The sequence below is a fragment of the Pan troglodytes genome, chromosome 19 (assembly GCF_028858775.2).
Source record: "Pan troglodytes isolate AG18354 chromosome 19, NHGRI_mPanTro3-v2.0_pri, whole genome shotgun sequence".
In the NCBI taxonomy this organism is placed as follows: Eukaryota; Metazoa; Chordata; class Mammalia; order Primates; family Hominidae; genus Pan; species Pan troglodytes.
The window spans coordinates 87,201,303-87,224,826 of NC_072417.2; the positions used below are offsets into that span (position 1 = coordinate 87,201,303).

The following is a 23,524-nucleotide window of genomic DNA, read 5'->3' on the forward strand; positions in this document are numbered from 1 at the left end:
CCCAGGGAGAGGCGGGGCCGGGGGCGGGGCGGGCGCGGGGCCCCGGCCGGGAGGTGAGCGCAGCTGTCGTTCAGCTTGTGGGTAGCACTCGGGCCGAGCCATGCAGGCGGCGCGCGTGGACTACATCGCTCCCTGGTGGGTCGTGTGGCTGCACAGCGTCCCGCACGTCGGCCTGCGCCTGCAGCCCGTGAACAGCACCTTCAGCCCCGGCGACGAGAGTTACCAGGAGGTGAGTTCACGCCGCCCCAGACCGCAGCCACGCGCGCCCCAAGTCCCCGCACTACCCCCTCTCCCCTCGAGAGCCTGCACTTTCCCACGTGCCTCTCAGACCCCTTCTCTCCCCGCGCAGCCCTTTCCCGTCTCCCCTCTCCCCTTTTCCCCCACCCTCCCAGGCCCGTGGCCCGCGTCCCCTCCTGTCTGGGAACCTGGGGGCCGGGAAAACTGAAGAGATCAGAGTGAAGCGGGCGTGGGGAAGGGGAGGAAGGGCGCAAGACCGCCTGCGGGGTGAGGGGCTGAACGCTGAGCGGGCAGGGCGGCGCGGGGGAGGGGTAAGGACAGGGGCATTCGTCTCGGGGTAATCCTGGCGCGCGAGGTGCGGGGATGCTGAGGGGTGCCCCGACGTTTTCGACCGTCTGAGATTCCAAGATGGGGCGCTCTCTTTCCGGGGCTGAGTGGCCTAGGAAAGTTTGGCAGAAACTGAGTAGAGTCTCCCGAGTCGGTCTCCGCAGCACCCCTCCTCCCCAGCCCCGGCCTGCAGGGTGGGAGTCTCAGCTGGAAGGCTGCAGGGCTTGGGGAAGCGGTGTGGGTCACTTCCCCTCTAGCGCAGAGAACCCACAGCTGCTTGCGCTTGTTCCAGGGAAGGAAGGTGGCCTCCGTCAGCCCATCTCACACTGTTGTCCTGAGGACCCCCTTGCATTGACAGTCAGCCTCTCTGTGTCCCCTGGTCCTAGACTGGCCCATTCCTGTTCCCCCACGCCCCTCTCTCTACCTCACACCTTCTAAGCCCTGAATTTCTGGCCTAGGGCAGTCACTCCCGGCTTCCCCTCCCTACTCTGCTGACCCTTGGCGGGATTCTGCACCCCACAGACAGGGCCAGGGCTCCCCAGACCTCCCTGCCCAGACAAACAAAGCTGCAGAATCTCCCAGCCCGTCTCAGGTCTGGTCACGCCTGCTCTGGCCCCGGGAGCCCACCTGTATCAGTTCCTTGTGTTGGGTTAAAGATTCTGGGGCCAGTGGACCAGGATGGGGTCCATTTATTCAGAGCCAGGCACCCATCTCAGGACTTTGGCCCCCGGCGGCCTCTCCCTGTGTCAAGTTCTCCAGATATGGGACAGGTCAGGGCAAAGCAGGGCCTCTTGGAGGGAATCCTGATCCAGTGTGAGGTGCCCAAGCGCCAGTGACAGGGAGTCTAATAATAACCCCTGACGACCCGGCTGCCATCAGGTCCAGGCAGATGGTGCCTGCCCTACCAGAGGGAGAGGAGCATCAGGACCCCTTCCTGGGGTTCAGTGGGCACTCAGGAGCAAGACGGCAGTCGGTGGACACACCCCCCCTCCCCCAGAGCCCAGCCTGTGGGAGTCTGTGTTCCCTGAGAATGTGGCTGCCTGGGGATAGCTCCAGGGAATCTTCCTCTCCCAGAGAATGCATGAAAAGAGGCGGATATGATTTCAGAGACAGCTGTGTGTGTGTGTGTGTGTGTGTGTGTGTGTGTGTGTGTGTGTCCCCATCCTAAACCCTGTGCCCCAGATCCCACACCCGGGGTCTCCAGCCATAGTTTTCTCCTCTCCACTGGAGGAAATTGAAACTTTTCATTGGGTCAAGAAGACCCCTAGGTGGGGGTAGGGATGGTAAGGGGACTCCCTCACCCTGATGGCCCCAGAGACAGTTCCTATCAGCCCAACAGCTGTGGCTGGTGGATCCTGGGCCTGCCCACAGCCCCCTCAGTCCCATGGGCAGGTGGCAGTTGAGCCACATGAACCTACCTCCAGCCTCTGCCCCTCCTCCCAGGATTCTGGCCCCGGCTCACTTTGTGCTGGGCATCAAATGGTTCCAGAGGGTGTCCCTTCCCATCGGCCACTGCTCCTGGGCAGCTGGCACCAGCCCTGCCCACTGGCTCCTGGTCCCACTCACCCCCTCGCCACCACTCAGATCGCTGAGTAGGAGATGAGCGTGGTGGGCCAGGACCGGAAGTCTGGCTCTGGGTGTTATTCAAGGTGGCTCCTGTTTTGGTAAGTTCCCCTGTTGTGACCACAGGTCTCTCCTAGATGTCTTCTTTCCTCCTGAGCACCAGTCACTAACAGAGTCAGGTGGACCGTCGGTTATCCCAGTCTTCAGCAAGCTTGACTGGAGCAAGTGCTATGCCAGGCGTGGGGTGACCGTGGTAACCAAGGCAGCAGGTCTTCAGGAGAAATTGCTGGGGATTCTCTGCGGCTGGGCTCTGGGCGCAGTGCTATGGCAGACACCAAGCAGTTTGAGGTGAGGCTCTGCCCTCCAGTTGGCTGGGGTGGATTCCCAGTTCTTTCCATGTGTGACCACGGGTAGGTGTCTTAACCTCTCTGAGCCTTGTTCCCTTCATCTGCAAGAATTAGATGAGATATTCCACATATCATGCCTAGTACAGAGAGTCCCATAGCACATAACAGGAGCCGGTGACACAGATCATTCAATGGAGTGGCTGAGAGGTTCAGGAGTGTGTCTCAGGACAGTACCCTGCTGGGGAATGGAGAGGAAGGAGATCTCTTCCACAGACTCTGATTGGGGGAGACTGAACAAAACGCCTGCAGAAAGGGCTTCAGCTCATGCCCCACATGTTCAAATGCACAGTGCTGGCTGTGTGGGGGGTGGGGGGTGGGTGTGTGTGCATCAGAGACTAAGCAAGGATAGAAACAGGCAGGTGCTGGCCTCAGGATGTGGGTGGTGTGGGGGATCTCAAAGGCAAGGGGGTTCTTGGAAGTGCAGAGATGGTGAAGAGCAGGTCACCTGGTGAGCTGGGATTTCCTGAGCAAATTCAGTGTTCCAGAACCTTCCTGAGGAAGTAGGGGCTCTCACTCACTTTCTGGGGTCTTTGGGAGCCGTGAAAGCCCCCAGTCCTCCTGATAGTTGATCCTCGCCCCTCTCCCCCCAGTGAACTTGAGCCCAAGTCCTCGCAAAGGCCACTTGGCCTGTGTCACCAGCCTTGTGGGGAGGCTACCCTCCAGTGAGTAGAAGCATGAGAGGTTAGCACCAAGGCAGGGCTGTGGACGAGGGCACCTTGGCCCTGGCGGGCACCCAGCTCTGGGCTGCCAGATGTGGCTGTATGTCTGGAAGGAAATCAGCCTAGACCTGGAGCCCAAGTCTTCTCACCTTTGATAGATGAGGGGGATTGGATTTGGAGACGATTCCTACTCTAAAGAGATGATAAAAGAACTAATGAGTTCATGGATTATGAAGCCTGTGGCCAGTGCCTGGCACACTGGAAACTGCTACAATCGCTGCTTGGGAAGGAGAAGACTGCAGCCAGCCGGTGTCCATTGGGCAGTGTTGGGGAGAAGGGAATGGGCACCTGGCACTGAATCCAGCAGTATCTCTCTGAGCAAATGAACGAGGCACTTCGGTGTCCCTGCCTGAGCGTGAGTGCCACCATCACCATCCAGCCAGCCCCTCAGGGGAGACCAGACACTGATGAGCTCAGTTCTTGAAACATCTTAGTAAGCTCCCAAAGGCTGTGCAAATGTTAGTTATTGCTACTGTCAACAGGCAGGTGGCCACATGTGTGCTTCCCTTGCCACATGTTCCAGCTTCCCTTGCCCAGGATCAGCCGACCAGCCGCTCTTTGGGGACATGTGTTAGGAGGCAGAGGAGATATTGTTAATTTTTTTTGTATTTAGGCATGTATTTCCACGTGTTCTCTCATTGGTTGGTTCCGTTCATAGATTCGCCAAAGTACAAAGTGGAGGGTACACAGTTGGGGACTGGACCGGAACTACAGGACTTCCTGCTTCTGACCTGGGGGCAGGTCTGAGGAAGAAGGACCAGGCAGCAAGCCCATCCCAGCCGAGATCTGAGAAGAGCTGAGGTTGGGATGAGGAAGCCCCATTCATCCAGTGTGAAATTGAGTCACGGTCATCAGACAGTCATGCCGCGCCTGGGAGAGGGCTTAATCTTTCCCAGTGGGCCTGGGAGGGAGACTCTCCCTCTAGGTGCTCCTAGTTTCCCTCTCCCAGCCTCCCCCTGAGACCGGCACACCTCTCTCTATGTCTTCTGGGGCCAGGGCTGTTGCCCCCTCCCCTGCCCAGTGCAGAAGCCCCTTGGGTCCCGCTGCCATGGTCACTGCGGCCCCCAACTTGGGTCCCAGCTTGGCACTCTCCGCTCTGGGTTTTTCATGACACAGTGACAAATCAGAAATAATTGAAGTCCCTTTGATGAGGCGAGAGGCAGAGTCTGAGCACCAGTGTGGGAGCTGGGGGCCTGGTGTTGCTGTGGGACAAGCAGGTGGCTGCAGGGCACAGTGGGAGGCATGGGGAGGCGTGGGAAATTGTCTTGGCAAAGCTCTGTCCATCTGAGCAGGGGGGCCTGGAAGCAGAACTCTTGGCTCCCTCCTCCATTCCCCTCCACCTCCATGCACACGGGGACATGCAGTGTTAATTGGGAGCAAGAAAATAATTGCCCATTAGGAGCAGCAGGTGCCACCAAGCTGGCCCTGGAAGAGGGTGCTGCTGGTTAGGGGGAGGGGGGCGGGCTCCTACCTGCTCCTCTTTTCCCTCCTCCTTCCTCCTCCCTTGCCCACCTTCCCTCTTCTTTCTTCTTCCCTTCCCAATTCCTTTTCCCCCTACACCCTCTCACCCTGTCCCACCCACCACCCCCAGTTTTTTCCCAGCACCTAGGTAGGGTTCCCAGGAGGGTTTGGGAAGTAACTCCCTAACAAAAGGCTTCCAAAGGCTGGGCAGGGTGGCTCATGCCTGTAATCCCAGCAGTTTGGGAGGCCAAGGAAGGAGGATCACATGAGCCCAGGAGTTGAAGACTAGCCTGGCCAACATAGTGAGAGCCTGTCTGTATTTTTTTTTTTTAAAAAAGGAAATTTAAAAAAAAAAAAAAAGCCTCTGAGTGTGGGTTTCTCAGGCCTCGCTTTCACTGGAGCTGGACAGCATTATCAGAAACCTAATTGAGGCCAGCTGCCCAGCTTGGAGAGGCCCCAGGCCACAGAGGCTCAGCGGCTGCTGAAGGGGGAGACCGGGAGGCTGGAGGAGGCTTGAGAGAGTGAAACGGGGGAGCCGGCTACATCACCCACAGCCTGATCCTTCTTGGACGAGCCTTCCTTGCTGGGTGGGGACATTGGTAGATTCAGGAGCTTTTCCCACTGGGGATAAAATGATAGTGGGACTGTTCAGGAGGCAAACTCAAAGGGTAGCTGGGGGCAGGCTGGATGGTAACTGGGCTTCAGGCTACACAGGTTTGTCTGGGGCTCCCTTACATTTTTGTGTTATTAGGAATAACTTGGTTGGGCATCGTGGCTCACGCCCGTAATCCCAGCACTTTGGGGAGCCGAGGCAGGTGGATCACTTGAGGTCAGGAGTTCGAGACCAGCCTGGTCCTTTTGTACTAAAAGTACAAAAAAATTAGCTGAGCATGGTGGCACATGCCTGTCATCCCAGCTACTCAGGAGGCTGAGGCAGGAGAATCACTTGAACCTGGGAGGCGGAGGTTATATTCAGCCGAGATCACGCCGCTGCACTCCAGCCTGGCGACAGAGCAAGACTCTGTCTCAAAAAAAAAAAAAAAGTACAAAAAAATTAGCTGGGCCTGGTAGCACATGCCTGTAATCCCAGATACTCAGGAGGCTGAGGCAGGAGAATCCCTTGCACCTGGGAGGCGGAGGTTGCAGTGAGCCGAGATTGTACCACTGCACTCCAGCCTGGCGACAGAGCAAGACTCCGTGTCAAAAAAAAAAAAAAAGAATAACTTACAGGAAAGAGTGCAGTCTTAAGTGTGCAGTTCAGTTCAATGAATTTATACCCTCGAGCACCTGCGTGCGTGGTGTGTGTGTGTGTGAGCAACACCATCCCAATCAGATCGTATTCCTGACCCCCTAGAAGCCCCCTTCGTGCTCTCTTGAAATCCGCACCCTCCCAAAGGTAGCAATGATTCGATGATTCACATTTCTCTGGCTATTCATGAGTATCTCTGACTTTGAACTTCATATAAATTAATCCATACAGTTCTCTGCTGTTCCATGTCTGGCTTTCTCTCTCAACCTGACTTCTGGGAAATTCATCCCAGAAATACCGTCATGTGTGGCTGGTTTCCTTTTCATGGCTGTGTAGTATTCTAAGACTATAACACATGTTCTATATCTTTTCTCTTGTTGGTGGACGTTTGTGTCTTTTTGGGTGTAGGCTGTGACTGCTGTGTGAAGCTGCTGTGAACATTTGTGTATCTTCTGAGGGACACAGCCCTCCTTTCTGTAAAGCAGAATTGCTGGGTCATGGCATGCATGTTACACAATGATTTGCAATTTTTTTTTTTTTTTTTTTTGGCTTGCTTGGGGTTTTTTTTGGGAGGTTGGGTTACTTTTTTTTTAAGAAATGGGATCTCAGCATGTTGCCTAGCCCAGGCTAGACTCAAACTCCTGGGCTCAAGTGATCCTCCCATCCCAGCCTCCCCAGTAGCTGGGATTGCAAGTGCATGCCACCAGGCCTCGCTGGTTTGCAAATGGTTAAGAGGATCCCTGGGCTTTAGCAGAGAGGCCTCAGGGGCTGCCAAGGGGCGGCCAGGACAGAACATGGCATTTCTATCCACTCCTCACTCAGATGGAGCTCTGTGTTGCAGGGCTCTGGTAAGCAAGTCAGTTTGAAGAAAAAGTTAAGCTACTGGAAAAAGTTTGAGAACTTCTGTTGACACTAATCCAGTGCTGCCCAGACTTTAATGGAATATATGTTGCCTGGGATCATCTCTAGAGGCAGGTCTGATTCACTAGCTCCAGGGCGGGGCTAGAGATTCTGCACCTCTAACAAGCTCCCAGAAGATGTCAGGGCCACAGGTCACGGGGTGGTAAACTTTACTTCAAGGAAAGAGGCTCTCAACTCCCAGCTGTCTTGGCCTCCTCTGCCTTGGCCTGGGCTGCAGGGCCCTCTGGTGAAGGGGCATGGACTGAGGACCAGAAGAGGGGCAGTGACTTTCCACCATCTCTTTCTACCCCTGGGCTTGCTGGGGTCAGTCCCGGGGACAGGCCATGCTAATGAGTGGTCCAGGCGGGGAGAGCCCCAGCCCCAGCCCCCTGCCACACTGTGAGGTCTTTGGGAGAGGGAGGTGCCCAGATCTACTGGGCCCTGGCTTCCCAGCTGCAGCTTTTTTTTTTTTTTTCTAGAAGGGATCTCCCTCTGTCACCCAGGCTGGAGTGCAGTGGTGCAATCATGGTTCACTGCAGCCTCAACCTCCCAGTCTCAAGCGATCTTCCCACCTCAGCCTCCTGAGTAGCTGAGACTACAGGCACATGCCACCATGCCCAGCTAATTTTTTATTTTTTATTTTTTTGTAGAGACAGGGTCTCCCTGTATTGCCCAGACTGGTCCTGAACTCCTGGGCTCGAGCAATCCTCTCACCTTGGCCTCCCAAAGTGCTGGGATATAGGCGTGAGCCACCACACCTGGCGGAAAGCCACATTTTCCAAAGTCAAATCCATCTGTTCCCCTCCCAAGTGAGCCATCTCTCCTGCCTTTTTCTGGGCTGCCCCCATCACTTCAGCTGAGAAGTCTGTCAGCCAAGAGTGACCAGCAGAGCAGTCCATGTCAGAGGCCCGAAGGCCTGCCCGCATCTCACAGGGCTGGCAGCGTGGCCTCCAGCAGGTGTCTGTCCCCCTGGAAAATGGCCCCAAAGCCCCAGACTGCAGAGCCCGGCCTTGGTTTGTCAGGTCTATCTCTGTGTGTGCCTGTCCCTGCACAAGTCTCATCTCCCCCTTAGACCGCAGGGTCCTGGAGTACCCCCTTCCTGCTGATTGCCACCCCCTGCATAGGACTCCCTGAAACAGGCTTTCCCCAGCAGCCCCCCGGAGCACTAGGGATTCGGGACTGGGAACCCCTATCGGGGGTGCATGGGAAGCAGGGGCGGCTGTCAGCTCAGGAGCCTGACTTAGAGCCAGGTCCAGCCCTGGCTGGCGGCCGCCAATCCCGGTGCCATCTGGTGCCCATCTGGCAAAATCAAGAGATGAGTGAGCAGAGAGTGGCACCAGGCCTCCTGACAGACTGGCTCCCATTGCAGGGCCCCGAGGTGCTAGGCAGGCCTCAGGCCCCTCCGGCCCCCTCAGAATTCTGGCTTTGCTGCTGCCTCTGGCACTGGAGGTTCAGCTGTCCCTGTTGGGGTGCAGTGGAAGGGACTCCAGAAGTTGCATATCCTGACTGTCCCGCCCCCTCACACATCTCCCAAGCATGGAGCTGGCTTCTCGATTCTCAGGATGGACCCCAACACCTAGAACAAGCTCTTCACATTCTGGTAGAGGATGATGCCCAGCCTGGGACAGCGGGGTCCTTGCATGGAAGAAGCAACAGATACACAGGGCTGCCCTTCCAGGCCCTGCCTCAGTGGCACTCAGCGCCCGAGGCCTCTGGGTACTCTGGTCTTGGACGGTATCCCTCTCCTTGCCTTTTTCCCTTGGCCATGGAGCTCACCACCCACAGCCCTCCCTGCTAGCTGGGGATTCCTGCCTTGTCTCCTGAGTGGCTCAGACTCTTCATCAGCAGGGCCTGGTCCATATCTTCATCCAGGGTCTGAACCAGAAACCAGAGACCAGCTCTGGCACCCCTCCCTCACTGACCACGAGGCCCACCACTTGGCCTCATGCCCTGTAAGCTCCATCACTCCCACCCAAGTGCCTCAGCGCCGGGCCCTCTGTTTACAGAGTAGGAGCTTGAACCCTAGGTGGAGCTTGGAAGGATGGACGAGAGATGCAGCTCAGGCGGTGGGGCACTCAGGGCCCAAGGGCAGGGCACTTCCAGAGCCCCGTACTGCAGGGATGAAGAGTGACAACAGGCCTCTGCTCTCTTCCAGTCGCTGCTGTTCCTGGGGCTGGTGGCCGCCGTCTGCCTGGGCCTGAACCTCATCTTCCTTGTGGCTTACCTGGTCTGTGCATGCCGCTGCCGGCGGGACGATGCGGTGCAGACCAAGCAGCACCACTCCTGCTGCATCACCTGGACGGCCGTGGTGGCCGGGCTCGTCTGCTGGTGAGTGTCCCTGGACGCTGGGCTTGGGGTGTGCGGCTCAGTCTGCAAGGGACCAGGGACTGTTTGACCATGTTCTGACGGAGCTCCGGCTACCTTGATGGAAAAGCTTGTCCCCAAATGAATGTTGTCCCTTTTTTTTTTTTTTTTTTTTTTACCAAGCATCAGGAATCAGATGCCTGGGGTGGTGATGGGGTCTCCAGAAAGGTCTCCCAAGTGGCCCCCCACAAACCCTGCCCCAATGTGGGTTTGTCCTGTGCCCAGCAGCCGTGCAGGCAGCATTTCTGCACCGACACTGGGCATCTCCAGTCTCTGTCCCTGGCCCCTGCCAGCTGCTGCCCTGGGTCTGTGAGGTCAGAAGAAAGTTTGACTCCAGCACAAATCAATTCCATCTTCTTGTGAGATCAATAGCTTTTAGTGCCGTTAGCCAGTTCTTTGGTTTGGATGAGGAAGTGAGAATTTCTTTTATTTATTTATTTTAAAGATGGGGTCTCACTCTGTTACCCAGGCTAGAGTGCAGTGGTGCGATCACAGCTCACTGCAGCCACAAACTCCTAGGCTTAAGCAATCCTCCCACCTCAGCCTCCCAAGTGGCTGGGACTACAGGTGCACACCACCATGCCTGCCTGGCTTTTTTTTTGGGGGGGGGTGGGTGGGGAAGAGACAGGCTTTCATCAAGTTCCCCAGGCTGATCTCAAACTGCTGAGCTCAAGTGATCCACCTGCCTCAGCCTCCAAAAGTGCTGGGATTACAGGCGTGAGCCACTACACCTGGGCTGAGACTATGTTGCTCAGGCTGGTCTTCAACTTCTGGCCTCAGACATTGCTCCCCCCTCAGCTTCCCAAAGCACTGGGATTACAGGCATGAGCCACCATGCTGGGCCTTAAAGCAAGGATTTATAACTCCCGTGCAGGAGTCCATACCCAGCCCACCACACTGCCTGGCCACTCCACCCCAGCTGGCGTCCACATGCATGCTGGCTGTTTTCAGGAGTTGTTGCGTTTTTCTTGTTTTTAAATCTATAAAGGTTTTTCCAAAAGCCTCTAGTGTCCACGCAGAGACGCTTCTGGGGTGTGGTCACCCCAGAGAGTAGAGTCTCCCACTACCCGGCAGCAGGCTGGCAGCCAGGCATGTCCCGGTCAGCCTGGGGGTGAGGATGCCTGGGCTCTCATACCTAGGCAGCTCACCTTGCCACTGCGAGTTTCTTCTCTGTTGGAAGATGTTCTTGATCTCGTCCTGCCTGTAGTGGGAGGCTCACCTAAGCCAAAACGCAGGCGAGACGCTAAAGCAGCCTTGTGGGGCGGACAAAGCTCTGAGCACAAGGAAGGGGACCAAGGCTGCTGCAATACATGGCCGGGGCTGAAATAAGAGACTCAGAGGACAGAGTTCTGGACAGGCCGGGAGGTCACAGTTGAGTGCGGTTCCCAGTACAGTGGAAGAGCTTTGAGAAGTGACTGGTGTTAAAAATCCTCCTGCGTGGCCGGGCGTGGTGACTCATGCCTGTAATCCCAGCACTTTGGGAGGCCGAGGCGGGTGGATCACCTGAGCTCAGGAGTTCAAGATCACCTTGGGCAATGTAGTGAGACCTCACCTCTACAAAAATGAGCCAGGCATGGTAGTGCATGCTTGTAGTCCTGACTGAGGCAGGAGGATGATGAGCCCAGGAGGCAGAGGCTACAGTGAGCCATGATCGCTCCATCGCACTCTAGCCTGGGTGATGTGACACCCTGTCTCTTACACACACACACACACACACACACACAGATACACACACACACACACACACACAGATACCCACACGACAAACTTGTTTTGGAAGAATACTTTGGAACGGTAAGAATGGCATGAGGAGTCAATTCTTCCAATATGGAAGAATTATCTGCAGTATAGGGAAAACTCAAGGTGGAAGGAATGTGCGTGGCAGAATCCATCCCACAACATTCTGGGCGTGACTTGTACCAGGCAAGAGGGCACCAGCAGTAAGAAAACAGGCACCAAGTCTGCTTTCATGATCTGTCAGCAGAGGCTGAGAACTGTGTACCAGTTTGCTTTGAATCATTGCAACTAAAGAGAGAGGGCTGGGCGTGGTGGCTCACGCCTATAATCCCAGCACTTTGGGAGGCCAAGGTGGGTGGATCACTTGAGGTCAGGAGTTCGAGACCAGCCTGACCAACATGGTGAAACCCTGTCTCTACTAAAAATACAAAATTAGCTGGGCGTGGTGGCGAGTGCCTGTAACCTCAGCTACTTGGGAGGCTGAGGCAGGAGAATCATTTGAACCCGGGAGGCAGAGGTTGCAGTGAGCCGAGATTGTGCCATTGCATTCTAGCCTGGGCTACAGAGTCAGACTCCGTCTCAAAAAAAAAAAAAAAACCAAAAAACTAAGGAGAGAGCTCTGAAGGAAAGGAGCAGGCATAGAAGTGGATGGCCCACCTGAGTCCAGGCGTTCCTGGGTGACATGGGCACCCAAACCCATAGGATGAGAAGGCGTTAACTTGGCAAAGGTGGGGGCAGGGGAGGCGGAGACACCTCCAGGCAGAGGGAAGAGGAACGTGCAAAGGCCCAGAGGCAGGAGCGAGCATGGGGCTAAAGGAAGCCAATGTGGCCGGAGCAGAGGGAGCAGATGAGGGGGTTGGGGGCACTGTCGAGGGTCGGGGTGAGCAGTGAGTGGCAGTGGGATGGGGAAAGTGTCACGGGGTCAGAAGACACAGGGGGCAGATGGGATTCAAACCATGGAGCAACTCATAGGCTTTGTGAGGGGTCGGGGTCTTTATTCTAAGAGCCAGGGGAGCCACTGCAGGGGCTCTGCAAAGAGGTAGCGTGACCCGATAACTCAAGTTGAATGGAACCCAGGCCGGCGGGAGTATTCGGAACAGTGGGACTTGAATGTGAAGAAGTGGCCACCGGGTGACCGAAGAGCTCAGAGGCCTAATGAGGGCAGTGAGCGACCTTGGGATTAGCAATAGCAGGAGCCACCACCACCTGCAGGCCAGAGGGACACAGGGAGAGGCTATGTCACCAGGGAAGCTGGAGCCACACAGCCTGCCTATCAGCGGCTGCAGAACGAGGGGAGCAGGGCCCTGGCTGCCTTACCACCACCTCCGGTCTCCTACCAGCACCTCCATCGGCAGAAGCCAGCTGGCAGGGGAGCCCGAGACATTCCGTGTGAGGGATCAACCCCTGTAATGGAGAACAGGGCAGGGGACAGAGGAGGGACAGGTCCAGGCAGAGGGTCGCATAGACGCAGGCAAGAGTAAAATCAGGCCATCAGGGAGGCCCAGCTGGAGAGCAGCGGGCTTACACCTGGGCATGGGCAGTGACCAGAGGGGAGTGCCCAGAGGAAGAGTCAGCTAGGGAGGTTTGGGGAGGAGCTGCTGAAGTTCATCTGCAGGTTTCTGGCTTAAGCCCCCGGATGGCGTGGCAGTGCTATCCTCCAAGGCAAGGGACATTGGCAGGGAACCGGGAAGAGAAGCAGACAGTCAGTTTGGTTGTACACAGATTGAGTTTAAGGTGCCTTTGAACCATCCAAGTGCAGTTGGAGTTATAAAGCCAGGGTCATGAGGGTGGCCAGTGTGGAAGTCACACACATGGGTGACCTGCTGTAGGAAGCACAGAGTGAGAAGAGAAGGGGGCTGGGGCCAAGCCTGGAGGAAGCACAGTGTTTAACAGCTAGGACGCAAAAGGTGCCTGTGAAGGAGACCAGGAAAGAGTGTCCCACAAGGAAGGGCTGGGAATACCACAAGGGCACAGGAGTCACGGGGCAGCGTGTTCCAGGAAGAGGAACCAAGCTGACCACTGCACGTGGGAGGGGGGTTGGGAAAAACCCTTGGGTTAAGTGGGAGGTCATTGGTCACCTTCCTTGGAGCTGCGTCCACTGGGACACAGGAACAGCCAGATTGGTGTGAGTTATGGGAGGGGCAGGAAGGAGAGTCGGGACAGCAGCAGGAGAAGGGATGGAGGTAAAGGTTGGGGCACTGAGGTGGGAGGACACATGAGCTCTGCTGATGTGATTCCACCTGAAAGCGGGGGATTGAATCCGCAGAAGAAAAGACCAACAAGGGGTTCCTGAAAAAGCAAAAGGGATAGGAGGATATACCTCTTTGTTCTCCTCTATTTTGGGGGAAGGGTAGTGATTTTATATTTGGGAAAGAGTAGTGTGAACACACCAGGGGGAAAGCAACACCACCAACCCGCTTATTCTCCCTTAAGCAGAACAGTTTTTCCTATGGCCCAGGTGGGATCAATGACCCCAGGAGAGACCAGGAGACCCTCATTAAACAGCCAAGGCGATTTCTTTCTTTCTTTCCTTTCTTTTCTCTTCCTTTCCTTTCCTTTCCTTTTTGACAGTCTCGCTCTGTCGCCCAGGCTGGAGTGCAGTGGCACGATCTCAGCTCACTGCAACCTCTGCCTCCCAGGTTCAAGAGATTCTCCTGCCTCAGCCTCCTGAGTAGCTGGGATTACAGGCACTCGCCACCACGCCCGGCTAATTTTTGTATTTTTAGTAGAGATGGGGTTTTGCCATGTTGGCCAGGCTGGTCTCAAACTCTTGACCTCAGGTGATCTGCCTGCCTCAGCCTCCCAAAGTGCTGGGATTACAGGCTTGAGCCCCAAGGTGATTTCTGATCCCCAAAGATGAGGTGTAATTTCACAGCCCCTCCTGGCCCATCGCTGATAAACCCACAGGGCCCGAGAGAATAGAAGGATGGGAAAACGCTGGCTTCATATTGAATCCCCGGAAAACACTAAATCGTGACTCAGAGAGCTAGAAAAGGATGAACACAAGGAGTCGACAAAAGGGCTTCTCAGAGCACAATACAATTGGTTCATTTTCTTTTAAATAAAGTTACAAATTGGAGGGTCACGGGAAGACAATTCATTTAATGTATAAATATCTCAGCTGAGCACTTGGTGAAGCTCCTCCCCTCTGTGTGGATACAGTTGCATTTTCTATGATGGTGCATTTAACTGGGTTCAAAGCTAGTTACACAACTCTGGTTGAACCCAATGAATATTGACTTATGCAGTGGATTTCTAAACTGTAGAGGGGGTGTGTGTGAGAGAGAGACAGAGATACGTAAAGCATGCAGGAACCTTGTTTATTTTTTGTTGTTTTTTTTTTTTGATGTCTCCTGCCCCCCCATCTTGGATGATACAGGAACCTCATTTTAAAAGGCACATTCCCAGACCACACTGATGGAACGGGCCGGGCTGCTTATCTGCACTTAACAGGCTCCCCAGGTGATTCTGTTCCCGTGGTCTGAGGACCACATCCTGAAAAACACTAAATTAGGAGTCGAGGGTGCCCTGGAAGGAGGTTTCTTTTCTTTTCTTTCTTTTTTTTTTTTTTATTTTTTGAGATAGAGTCTTGCTCTGTCTCCCAGGCTGGAGTGAAATGGTGCAATCTTTGCTCCCTGCAACCTCCTCCTCCTGGGTTCTAGCAATTCTCCTGCCTCAGTCTCCCGAGTAGCTGGGATTACAGGCATGTGCCACCACGCCCAGCTAATTTTTGCATTTTTAGTAGAGATGGGGTTTCGCCATGTTGGCCAGGCTGGTCTTGAACTCCTGACCTCAGGTGATCTGCCTGCCTCAGCCTCCCAAAGTGCTGGGATTACAGGCATGAGCCACTGTGCCTGGCAGGAGGTTGCTATCAGAGTCCTCCAGGGGGTTCCATCCTAGATCCTGTGTTGTTTAAAGAACAACAGAACAAATATAAGTGTGGACGTGTACATTCATCTCCCCCCACCCTAACCCAAATGAGCATTTTGGATGAAAACTCAGGAGGCTGCTTAATCAATCTTCAGATGGTCTCAAGTGGTGCAGGTCAGATGGAATATGATGGATGACAAGAGTCAAGATTTGAAATGATTTGTTCATGCTGGAATGTTGGACTAAAACCAACTAGATGAGATTTCACAGGGATAGATTTAAAGTTCTGCTTTTGGTTAAAACAACACAAAAATCAATACAGCACTATAGGAAGGAGGAGAGACTGGGCTTAACAGCAATTCTTGGGAAGAAATTCAGGGGCTGTTTGTAGACCACAAGATCAGTGGGGGGCGGGGGGAACCAGGGCGGGTGCAAGTTCAGGTCAGTGCCCTGGGAAGTGGAGGACCTAAGGCATGAGCCCTGCTGCGCTCAGAGCTGATGAACAACCTGGACTTGAGTGACTCACTCAGGCCACATTTAAGGGTGACATTAACAAATTAGACTTTCATTTGGAGGACAGTGATGGCATGGGCAAGGGTCTGAAACCTTAGTCCCAAGAAGGACGCCTGCCCACTTGGAGAGCATGAGGTGAGAGGGTTATGAGGAAGCCAGGTTCAGCTGTCTGATGGGGCACTGTGCAGAACTGGAAACTTCTTCCAGGCTGCCCTAGAAGACAAATGAAGATCCAGGGGGCAAGTGGTTTAAGGAGGCAGGTGTCAGCTCAGTAGAAGAAGGAACATTCTATAAGTTGGGAGTTCACAGTGGAAGAACAGACTGTGACATGGGTGGCCTGAGGATGCTGGAGGAAAGGGTGGAGGATGTCGAGGGAGTCCACAATTCCTGGAGGTGTCAAGAGAGACCCAAGGTTGGCAATGAGTATGTGATCTCAGTAGACCTCAGCGATTCCCAGGCCCACCTGTGTCAGAATCCCCTGGGGGCTGGTAAAAGTGCAGGTAACCTGGGCCCTCCCCAGATCTACTGCATCAGCATCCCTTGGGCTGGCTACAGTCTCCCAACTTTTGGAGTCTTAGGACTAGAGGACAGTATTTTCCTATTGCCCAAATAAAATGTCCTGTAGAACCAGCCTGCCAGGGACCCTGAACCTTCACCTCACCACCCCTAGCCCCACCTGCCAGAATGTGAGATGTCATCCACCTACTCACCGCAGCCCCCAGGAAAGAGTTCCTCAGCTCAAGTCAAAAACCTGCTCTCCATAGATGTTTACAGCAGCTGTATTCAGAATTGCCAGAACTTGGAAGCAACGAAGATGTCTTTAACAGGTGAATGGATAAGCTGTGGTCCATCCAGACAATGAAATATTATTCAGCACTGAAAAAAATGAGTTTTCAAGCCGGAATAAGTCATGGAAGAATCTTAAATCCATATTACTAAGTGAAAGAAGTCAGTCCGAAAATGCTCCACACTGTATCGTTTCAACTCTATGACATTCTGAAAAAGGCAAAACTAAGGAGAAAGTGAAAAGATCAAGGGTTAAGGCCAGGTGCAGTGGCTCAAGCCTGTAATCCCAGCACTTTGGGAGGCCAAGGCAGGTGGATCACCTGAGGTCAGGAGTTCAAGACCAGCCTGGCCAACATGGTGAAACCTCCTCTCTACTAATAATACAAAAATTAGCTGGGCGTGGTGGCGGACACCTGTAATCTCAGCTACTCAGGAGGCTGAGGCAGGAGAATCACTTAAACCCAGGAGTCGGGGGTTACAGTGAGCTGAGATAGCGCCATTGCACTCCAGCCTGGGCAACAGAGCGAAACTCTGTCTCAAAAAAATAAAAATAAAAATAAAGGGGTTAGAGGGGAGGGGGTACTTAATGGGCAGAGCACAGAGGAATTTTAGGGCAGTGAAACTACCCTGTATGATATGGTAATGGTGGACACATCATTTTTTCATTTTTTCTTTTTTTAAAATTTTTTGCAGAGATAGGGTCTCACTACGTTGCACAGGCTGGTCTCCAACTCCTGGGCTCAAGCGACCTATCCGCCTCAGCCTCCCAAAGTGTTGGGATCACAGGCGTGAGCCACCACACCCAGCCAACACATGTCATTATCCATATGTCCAAACCTATAGAATGTGCAACGCTGAGAATGAACCCTAGTGGAAGCTGTGGGCTCTGGGTGATGATGATGTGTGCGTCTGGGCTCATCAGTTGTAATGGATGTACCACTCTGGTGCAGGATTTTAGGGTGGAGTAAGAGGCTGTGCGTGTGTGGGGCAGCAGATATATGGGAACTCTCTACTGTCCACTTAATTTTGCTGTGAACCTAAAACTGCTCTAAAAACAAGCTTTTTTTTTTTTTTTGGAGACAGAGTCTAGCTCTGTCACCCAGGAGGGAGTGCAGTGGCACGATCTTGGCTCACTGCAACCTCCACCTCCTGGGTTCAAGCAATTCTATGCCTCAACCTCCTGAGTAGCTGGGATTACAGGCATGAGCCACCGCACCCGGCCCTAAGCTTATTTTTTAATATAAGCAAACATTCTCCTCTGTGTATCACCTCTAACCTCTGTTTGGGATCTTGCTTATAGTGCTGCGGTGGGCATTGGTTTCTATGGAAACAGCGAGACCAACGATGGGGCGTACCAGCTGATGTACTCCTTGGACGATGCCAACCACACCTTCTCTGGGATCGATGCTCTGGTAAGGCTCCCAGGCAGCTGGCCGAGTACAGGCACAGCCCACAAGGTCAGCGTGGTCAGAGCAAGGGTCCCCGTCAGATCCCAGCTGGCTCAGCTGCACACGGAGGGGCTGTGTGACGCCCGAGGGCTGGACCCCGCCTGCGCTGCAGTTGCCTCTGCTGGGGCAAATGGGCAATTGTGCGTTCCAAGCCTGCAGGGGTGGCAGGGATGGGGGTGAGGACTGAAGGAGACAGCTGTGGGATCAAACCCCATTTTCCAACAAGCCGAACACTTTTTGATTTGTCAAAGGAGACCTTGAACATGGAAAATCAGCCCCACTGCATTTTTTGTGTTCATTTTAAGTGCTGCATATGGAGTATTGCAAGGTCCAGGAGATGCCAAGAGGAAAAAACTCTCTTCAGAGACAACTGAGGGCTGGGCGTGGTGGCTCACTCCTGTCATCCCAGCACTTTGAGGGAGGCCAAGGCATGTGGAGCTCAGGAGTTTGAGACCAGCCTGGGCAACACGACAAAACCCTGTCTGTACCAAAAATACAAAAATTAGCCAGTTGTGTTGTGGTTCCAGCTACTTGGGAGGCTGAGGCAGGGAGATCACTTGAGCCTGGGAAGCGGAGGTTGCAGTGAGCCAAGATCACGCCACCACACTCCAGCCTGGGCAACAGAATGAGACTCCATCTCAAAAATTAAAGAAAAAAAAAAAAAATTGAAGAGCCCCGTGACGTAAGGTAGTGGAGACCTGCCCCAGCTCCTCGGAGCTCTGGCTTCCAGGCAGTGACTCCAGGTGGGGGCTCACAGTGAAGGATGCTCTGGCCTGGCCAGAGGAGGTGTCAGACTCTTAGGGGAAGGGGAAGGCTACTCTGCCAAGCCAGGGCTGGATTTTGTGGCAGACGCTGCCTGATACACACGAGCCTTTTGCTGGGGCTGCCACCCCTCTGCTGGGGACCTGGCCCAGGGAGGAGCACGACAAGGGTGGACATCTGAGGACTTGGTTCCCTGAAAACTGCCTCTGCCTTTTCTACCCCAGCTGCCTGGAATTGGAGTTTTCCCACAGTTTGACCTTGGCCCCCACACACATCATTCTCACTCTAAGCACCAGACCTTTTCAGCTGCTTATCCGAGCAGCCTCTGCCACAAAATCCAGCCCCAACAGGAGAATTTGGCCATTGCCCCGGCATCCTCCAGAAGAGGATTGGACCCCATTTGCCCCCCTCCTGCTCCCTTAAGCTTCTCTAAGGCTTTAATCCCTCAGTCAACAAGGGGGGTCGGGGGTGTCACCTTAAAGAGACAGCTGTGCTGCTCCTCCGTGCCCAAGTCAATCGTGGGAGGAGGCCCTGGCCTCCAGAAAGGGGCTGAGGGTGGCTACAAGACCAGGGGCCCCGGTCCTTTGCAGAGTTCATTCCACCGCCCGTGTCCACTGGGACCCATCCCCATAGCTGAGCGCTGAGTCCCGGTGTGGAGATGCTAGTCTGGAACAGCCTTGCGCGGTGAGCTGGGGCGGCTGGGTTGGAGGAGCTGAGGGACAGCCAGCTCAGGCCTGGGAGGCAGAGGTGTGGCCTGCCTGGGGAGAACTCTCCCTCTGGGCACCCACCCTTGCCCCAGGCCCTGGTGGGGAAGGGCCCCATGGTCACTGCCCTCTAGGCTCTCTCTGCCCCTCCCTGCCATCCTGCTGCCTGCCTCCTCTTCACCCACCAGCACCAGGATCGCTGGAGGAGGAACCTAGCCCCGAGAGGAAAATCCCCTGCCCTGCCCAGGAAGGCACCAGGGCCGTGACCTTCACGGGTTTAGAGAAACTCCCAGAATTCCCTTATGGGAAAACGTCAAGTCCTAGAAGTCCCTATCCCACAGGACGAGAGCTGCCAGGGAGGGGAGCTGGAACGGGCCCCCAGGCTGGGGCCTCCCACCCCACGGCCTGATGGTGCTCCAGGGCCAGGTTTGGACATTTCACAGCAGGCCCCACTCTCTGAAATCCCCTGTGTTCCCAAAGGGAAGGGTTCTGTATCCCTGGAGATCAGCCCCTCGTCCTCTCCGTTGTTATCGAGAAGTGAGGTCAGGAGTCCCGGGGCTTCACACTGGTCCAGCCAGCCCATAGCTGCCTCCAGCCTGTGGGTGGTCACCTCCCCCTCTGGCGTGAACCCCTAGGGCCCAGGTGTAGCTGCTGCCTTGCCTCCAGGTGGAAAGGTGGCACCTGGGTCCTTGCTAAGACCTGTGAGGCTGGTTTGGGCCGCAGGGTGGACACCCAGCACACCAGTCCTCAGGGCTCCAGGGGAGGCAGCAGATCTTAGAAGCCTTCCCAGATCCAAGGGGAGAAGTCCGGATATCAGATAAATGACTAGTGAGATAATGTCAGCGAAAGTGCTGGTAGACTGTAAAGTACCCTCAGCTGTATGACTGTGATTATGAGTGCTATTAATTACTGTAATCACCTTGGGGTCAGCGGGAGGCTGGGATCCAGGACGCTGTGGGCGGCAGAGGCAGATGGGGGACTCGTGGACAGGTCAGGCAGGACCTGGATCTGGGCCTTGCCAGAGGCCAGATCATGCAGCTGAGTGGCCAACAAGAAGCCCTCTAGGGATGCACCCACAGAGTGGGGTGGGCCCTGCTCCAAGTCCTCTTTTCCTGGACTGGAAGCCCCACACCTATGCACGTCCAACTAGAGGGACACCTGTGCCTTGGTGGGTAGGGGCGGTGGTTCAGGGATCAGGCGGTCCTGGGAGGGCTGCACGCCCCAGTCTGGGGGAGTAGAGAGGAGTCGTTTTGGGATACAAAAACTTCCTGTACCTGGTAGCCAGCACGGCCCCTCCAGGCTCTCTCATGTGAGCCCGCAGCAGGCTGATGGGCAGCCCTCAGGTGTAGAAACTGAGGCACAGGGAGGTTGCATTGCTGACCCGAGGTTGAAAATGTATATGTTTCAGAGCAGAAACCAGAACCCAGGCCTCCTGGTCTTAGCCCCTTACCTCCACTGACCTGGCCCATCCACCCTTCCAGATAAGCTCACTGAGCACTGGAGAGTCCTCCCTCCCAGAGGTTTTCATACTTGAGCTTGCCTCAGAATCACCTGGAAGGTTTGGTAAACACTGATTGCAGGGCCCCACCCCCAGAGGTTCCGCTTCAGCGGTCCTGGGGCAGGGCTGAGAGCTTTTGCTTTTGTGAGTTCGTTCCCAGGGGGTGCATCTTATGCCCCTGGTCCCGGGACCACACTTGAGAACTGCTCTTTCCTCGAGACCACGGTCTCCGCCACCTGTAGCTCGTCCCTAAGTCTGCCCAGCCTGGAAAACTGACCTGTCCCTCCTGTTCTCAGAGCTTTCCATGAGAGAGAGCCTGATTCCATCTCTGGGTCATCCCATCTGTCCCTGCGGGGAGTATTATGTCCTGAAACTTTAAGGAATTGGGGATGGTATAGAGAAGTGGGGAGTTGTAAGTAGGTCACTGCTGTCATTCTTATTTTTTAAAATTTTAGGATCTTTTGAGCCTAGGAGTTCAAGAACAGCCTGGGCAGCATAGCGAGACCCCATCTCAAAAAAACAATTGTTTAGTTTTGTTTCCTGTGGGAAAATATCAGGAAGAAAGAGAAGGCATGACAAATACAAATACTGCCTTCTTTTTTTTTTTCCCCCTAAGGAGGAGTTTAAGAAATAGAGAAGTTAACTGTGAGAGAGTAGAACTGTGAGGGAGAAAACAAGTGGCCTCACAGAAAAAGTTTACAGATAATTTTTTAACAGCCCTTTGCTCTGAAGTTTGTTTGATATATTATAGAAATATAGAAATGTCACCTATTACTGGGTTTGTTCAGAATGGCACTATTCTTTGATGATAGTGCCATTTGTATAAATGTTTCCAAAGTGGTTGTACATTTATCTTATTAAATTGAACAGCCAAGCGTACTAGCATGACATTTAGTTACTGAATGTACTTTTACATGGTTTGGGGTCTTTTCCCCTGTGCTTCGGGCTGTCGAATCTGTACAGGGTAGAGTGTCTCCGTACTCTGGTATCTCTTAGTCCTTAACCAGCTCGTAAGAACCAAGCATAAGCCGGAAAACGGAACAAGCCGCTGACACTGAAAAAATAAAACAAAATGAAACAAAGAGAGCCATTCTCTTTTCTGGAACCAGGAACTCCCAGCGTAGCGCAGATGTAAAAGGCCACACAGCTGATGTGAAGTCCCCATAACACAGAGAACACCGTTGGCCTCCGAGAGTGGAATCTAATCGGCCTTGCTGATCTCACTGTGGGAAGTTTCTGCCTCTTCTTCTGTGTCGTTTTTATCTCCCAGACCCGTGGGAGCTGAAGGCTGCCGAGTGTGGATTAGTGCACACTGCCCCACTCCCGGCTGGTTGTGCTTCTTGGTTTAGTGTGACAGTTTCAGAACAACAAAGCCCTTTCTCCGCTCGCTGCCAGCAAGGGCGTGCTTGGGGCTGCCAAGCTGCACCCCAGGGTTCTGCAGGCACCCTGGGTCTGGGCTGTGGGAAAGTCCCGCTAACCAGTATGAGCCCTGCCTGTGCTCTTCAAAAGCCAGCTAGGGTTGACCACTTGGACCATTAGAAATGGATGGACATGGCCGGGCGTGGTGGCTCATGCTTGTAATCCCAGCACTTTGGGAGGCCGAGGTGGGTGGATCACTTGAGGCCAGGAGCTTGAGAGACCAGCCTGGCCAACATGGTGAAACTGTCTCCACTAAAAATACAAAAATTAGCCGGGCATGGTGGCGCACGCCTGTAGTCCTAGCTACTTGGGAGGGAGGCTGAGGCAGGAGAATCGCTTGAACCCGGGAGGCGGAGGTTGCAGTGAGCCAAGATTGCACCACTGCACTCCAGCCTGGGTGACACAGAGCGAGACTCCATCTCAAAAAAAAAAAAACAAAAAAGAGAAAGAAAGAAATGGATGAACGGGCTACTCTGGCACACTGCCTAGAGGGTAGCCCTGCTCTGCAAGGAGCAGTACCTTTAAATATAAATAAATAAATAATGTTTTTAACTGGATGGCCAGCCGTCAACTTTCTATTTCTGTCTTGCATTGGCAGATGTTTCCTTCAGGGTCCACTCAACCCCAGGCCCTTAGGGCTCAGCCAAGGGACAGGAGCCTGTCTGCCCACCCAGCAGGACACACATCCAGGGGAGGATGTGAATACAAGGAGAAGGCGCCGGTTTCCTCCTCCTGCCTCATGTCCAGGCTCCTCAGACACAGGATCGCAGCTGTTTTTGTTTTTGCAAAGTCCCATTGTCCTGCCTTCACTCAGCGTTCAGGACCCGGTGTGCTGCGGCTAGTGCCACAACAAAGCTTTTCTCTTATAGAACAATTAGAAATCCTATTGTTGGGATACAAGGTCAAGGTAGCAACATAGAGTCTGTTTCTCTAAAAGAGAATTTGTAAGCCAAAGTGTTGAAAGTTTTAAGAGAATCTTCAAAGAATAATGGATTATTTTGTTGGTTTCTCCATCTGGGTGTCTCTCTCTGTATATAGTAAGGTATAGTAATGAATGCATACGTTTATTCCAGCCCTTTACAGCAGGGGCCACGTGGTGGGCACACAGGATAGCCTCCTTAGTAGAGAGCAACAGAGGCTCCAGAGGGCAGGGATGTGCCCACACGCCCAGCGCCAGAGGCTAGACCTGGCCTCAGTCTCCAACACATAATGGTGTGCTCCTTTGGCGCCAGCATTCTCTCTCTTGGAGCCCAGATCCTGTTTAAGGCCAGGTCAGGGACTGCCCCCTGGTTTGAGGGACATGAGGGCTGGGTGGGTAGTGGCGGCCTCTGTCTTCAGTCCTTCCTCCAGGGGCACAGGCTCGAGATCTTCAGGCCTGGGGCAGCATGGTGTGTTCATTCATGCCTAAGCAGACCAGGCCAGCTTTTTTTTTTTTTTTCCGACACAGAGTCTCACTCTTGTCGCCCAGGCAGGAATGCAATGGTGCGATCTTGGCTCATTGCAGACTCCGCCTCCCGGGTCCAAGTGATTGTCCTGCCTCAACCTCCCAAGTAGATAGGA

At 54.1% G+C, this 23,524-nt stretch overlaps 1 protein-coding gene across 2 annotated transcripts in view; it reads left to right on the top strand.

Annotated features, from left to right (window-relative positions):
* Positions 1-26: 26 nt before the first annotated feature.
* The window catches only part of TTYH2 (tweety family member 2), a 48,428-nt gene continuing 24,930 nt past the window's right edge, over positions 27-23,524 (top strand). The window contains exons 1-3 of one of the 2 annotated variants that reach the window (XM_016932862.4): positions 27-229; positions 9,019-9,191; positions 17,434-17,545. In XM_016932862.4, the coding sequence (XP_016788351.2) occupies positions 101-229; positions 9,019-9,191; positions 17,434-17,545 (414 nt within the window). In that variant the 5' untranslated portion in view covers positions 27-100. Of the gene's footprint in view, positions 230-2,145; positions 2,229-9,018; positions 9,192-17,433; positions 17,546-23,524 lie in introns of those variants that run through there. The other variant, XM_016932864.4, reaches the window with a different exon arrangement.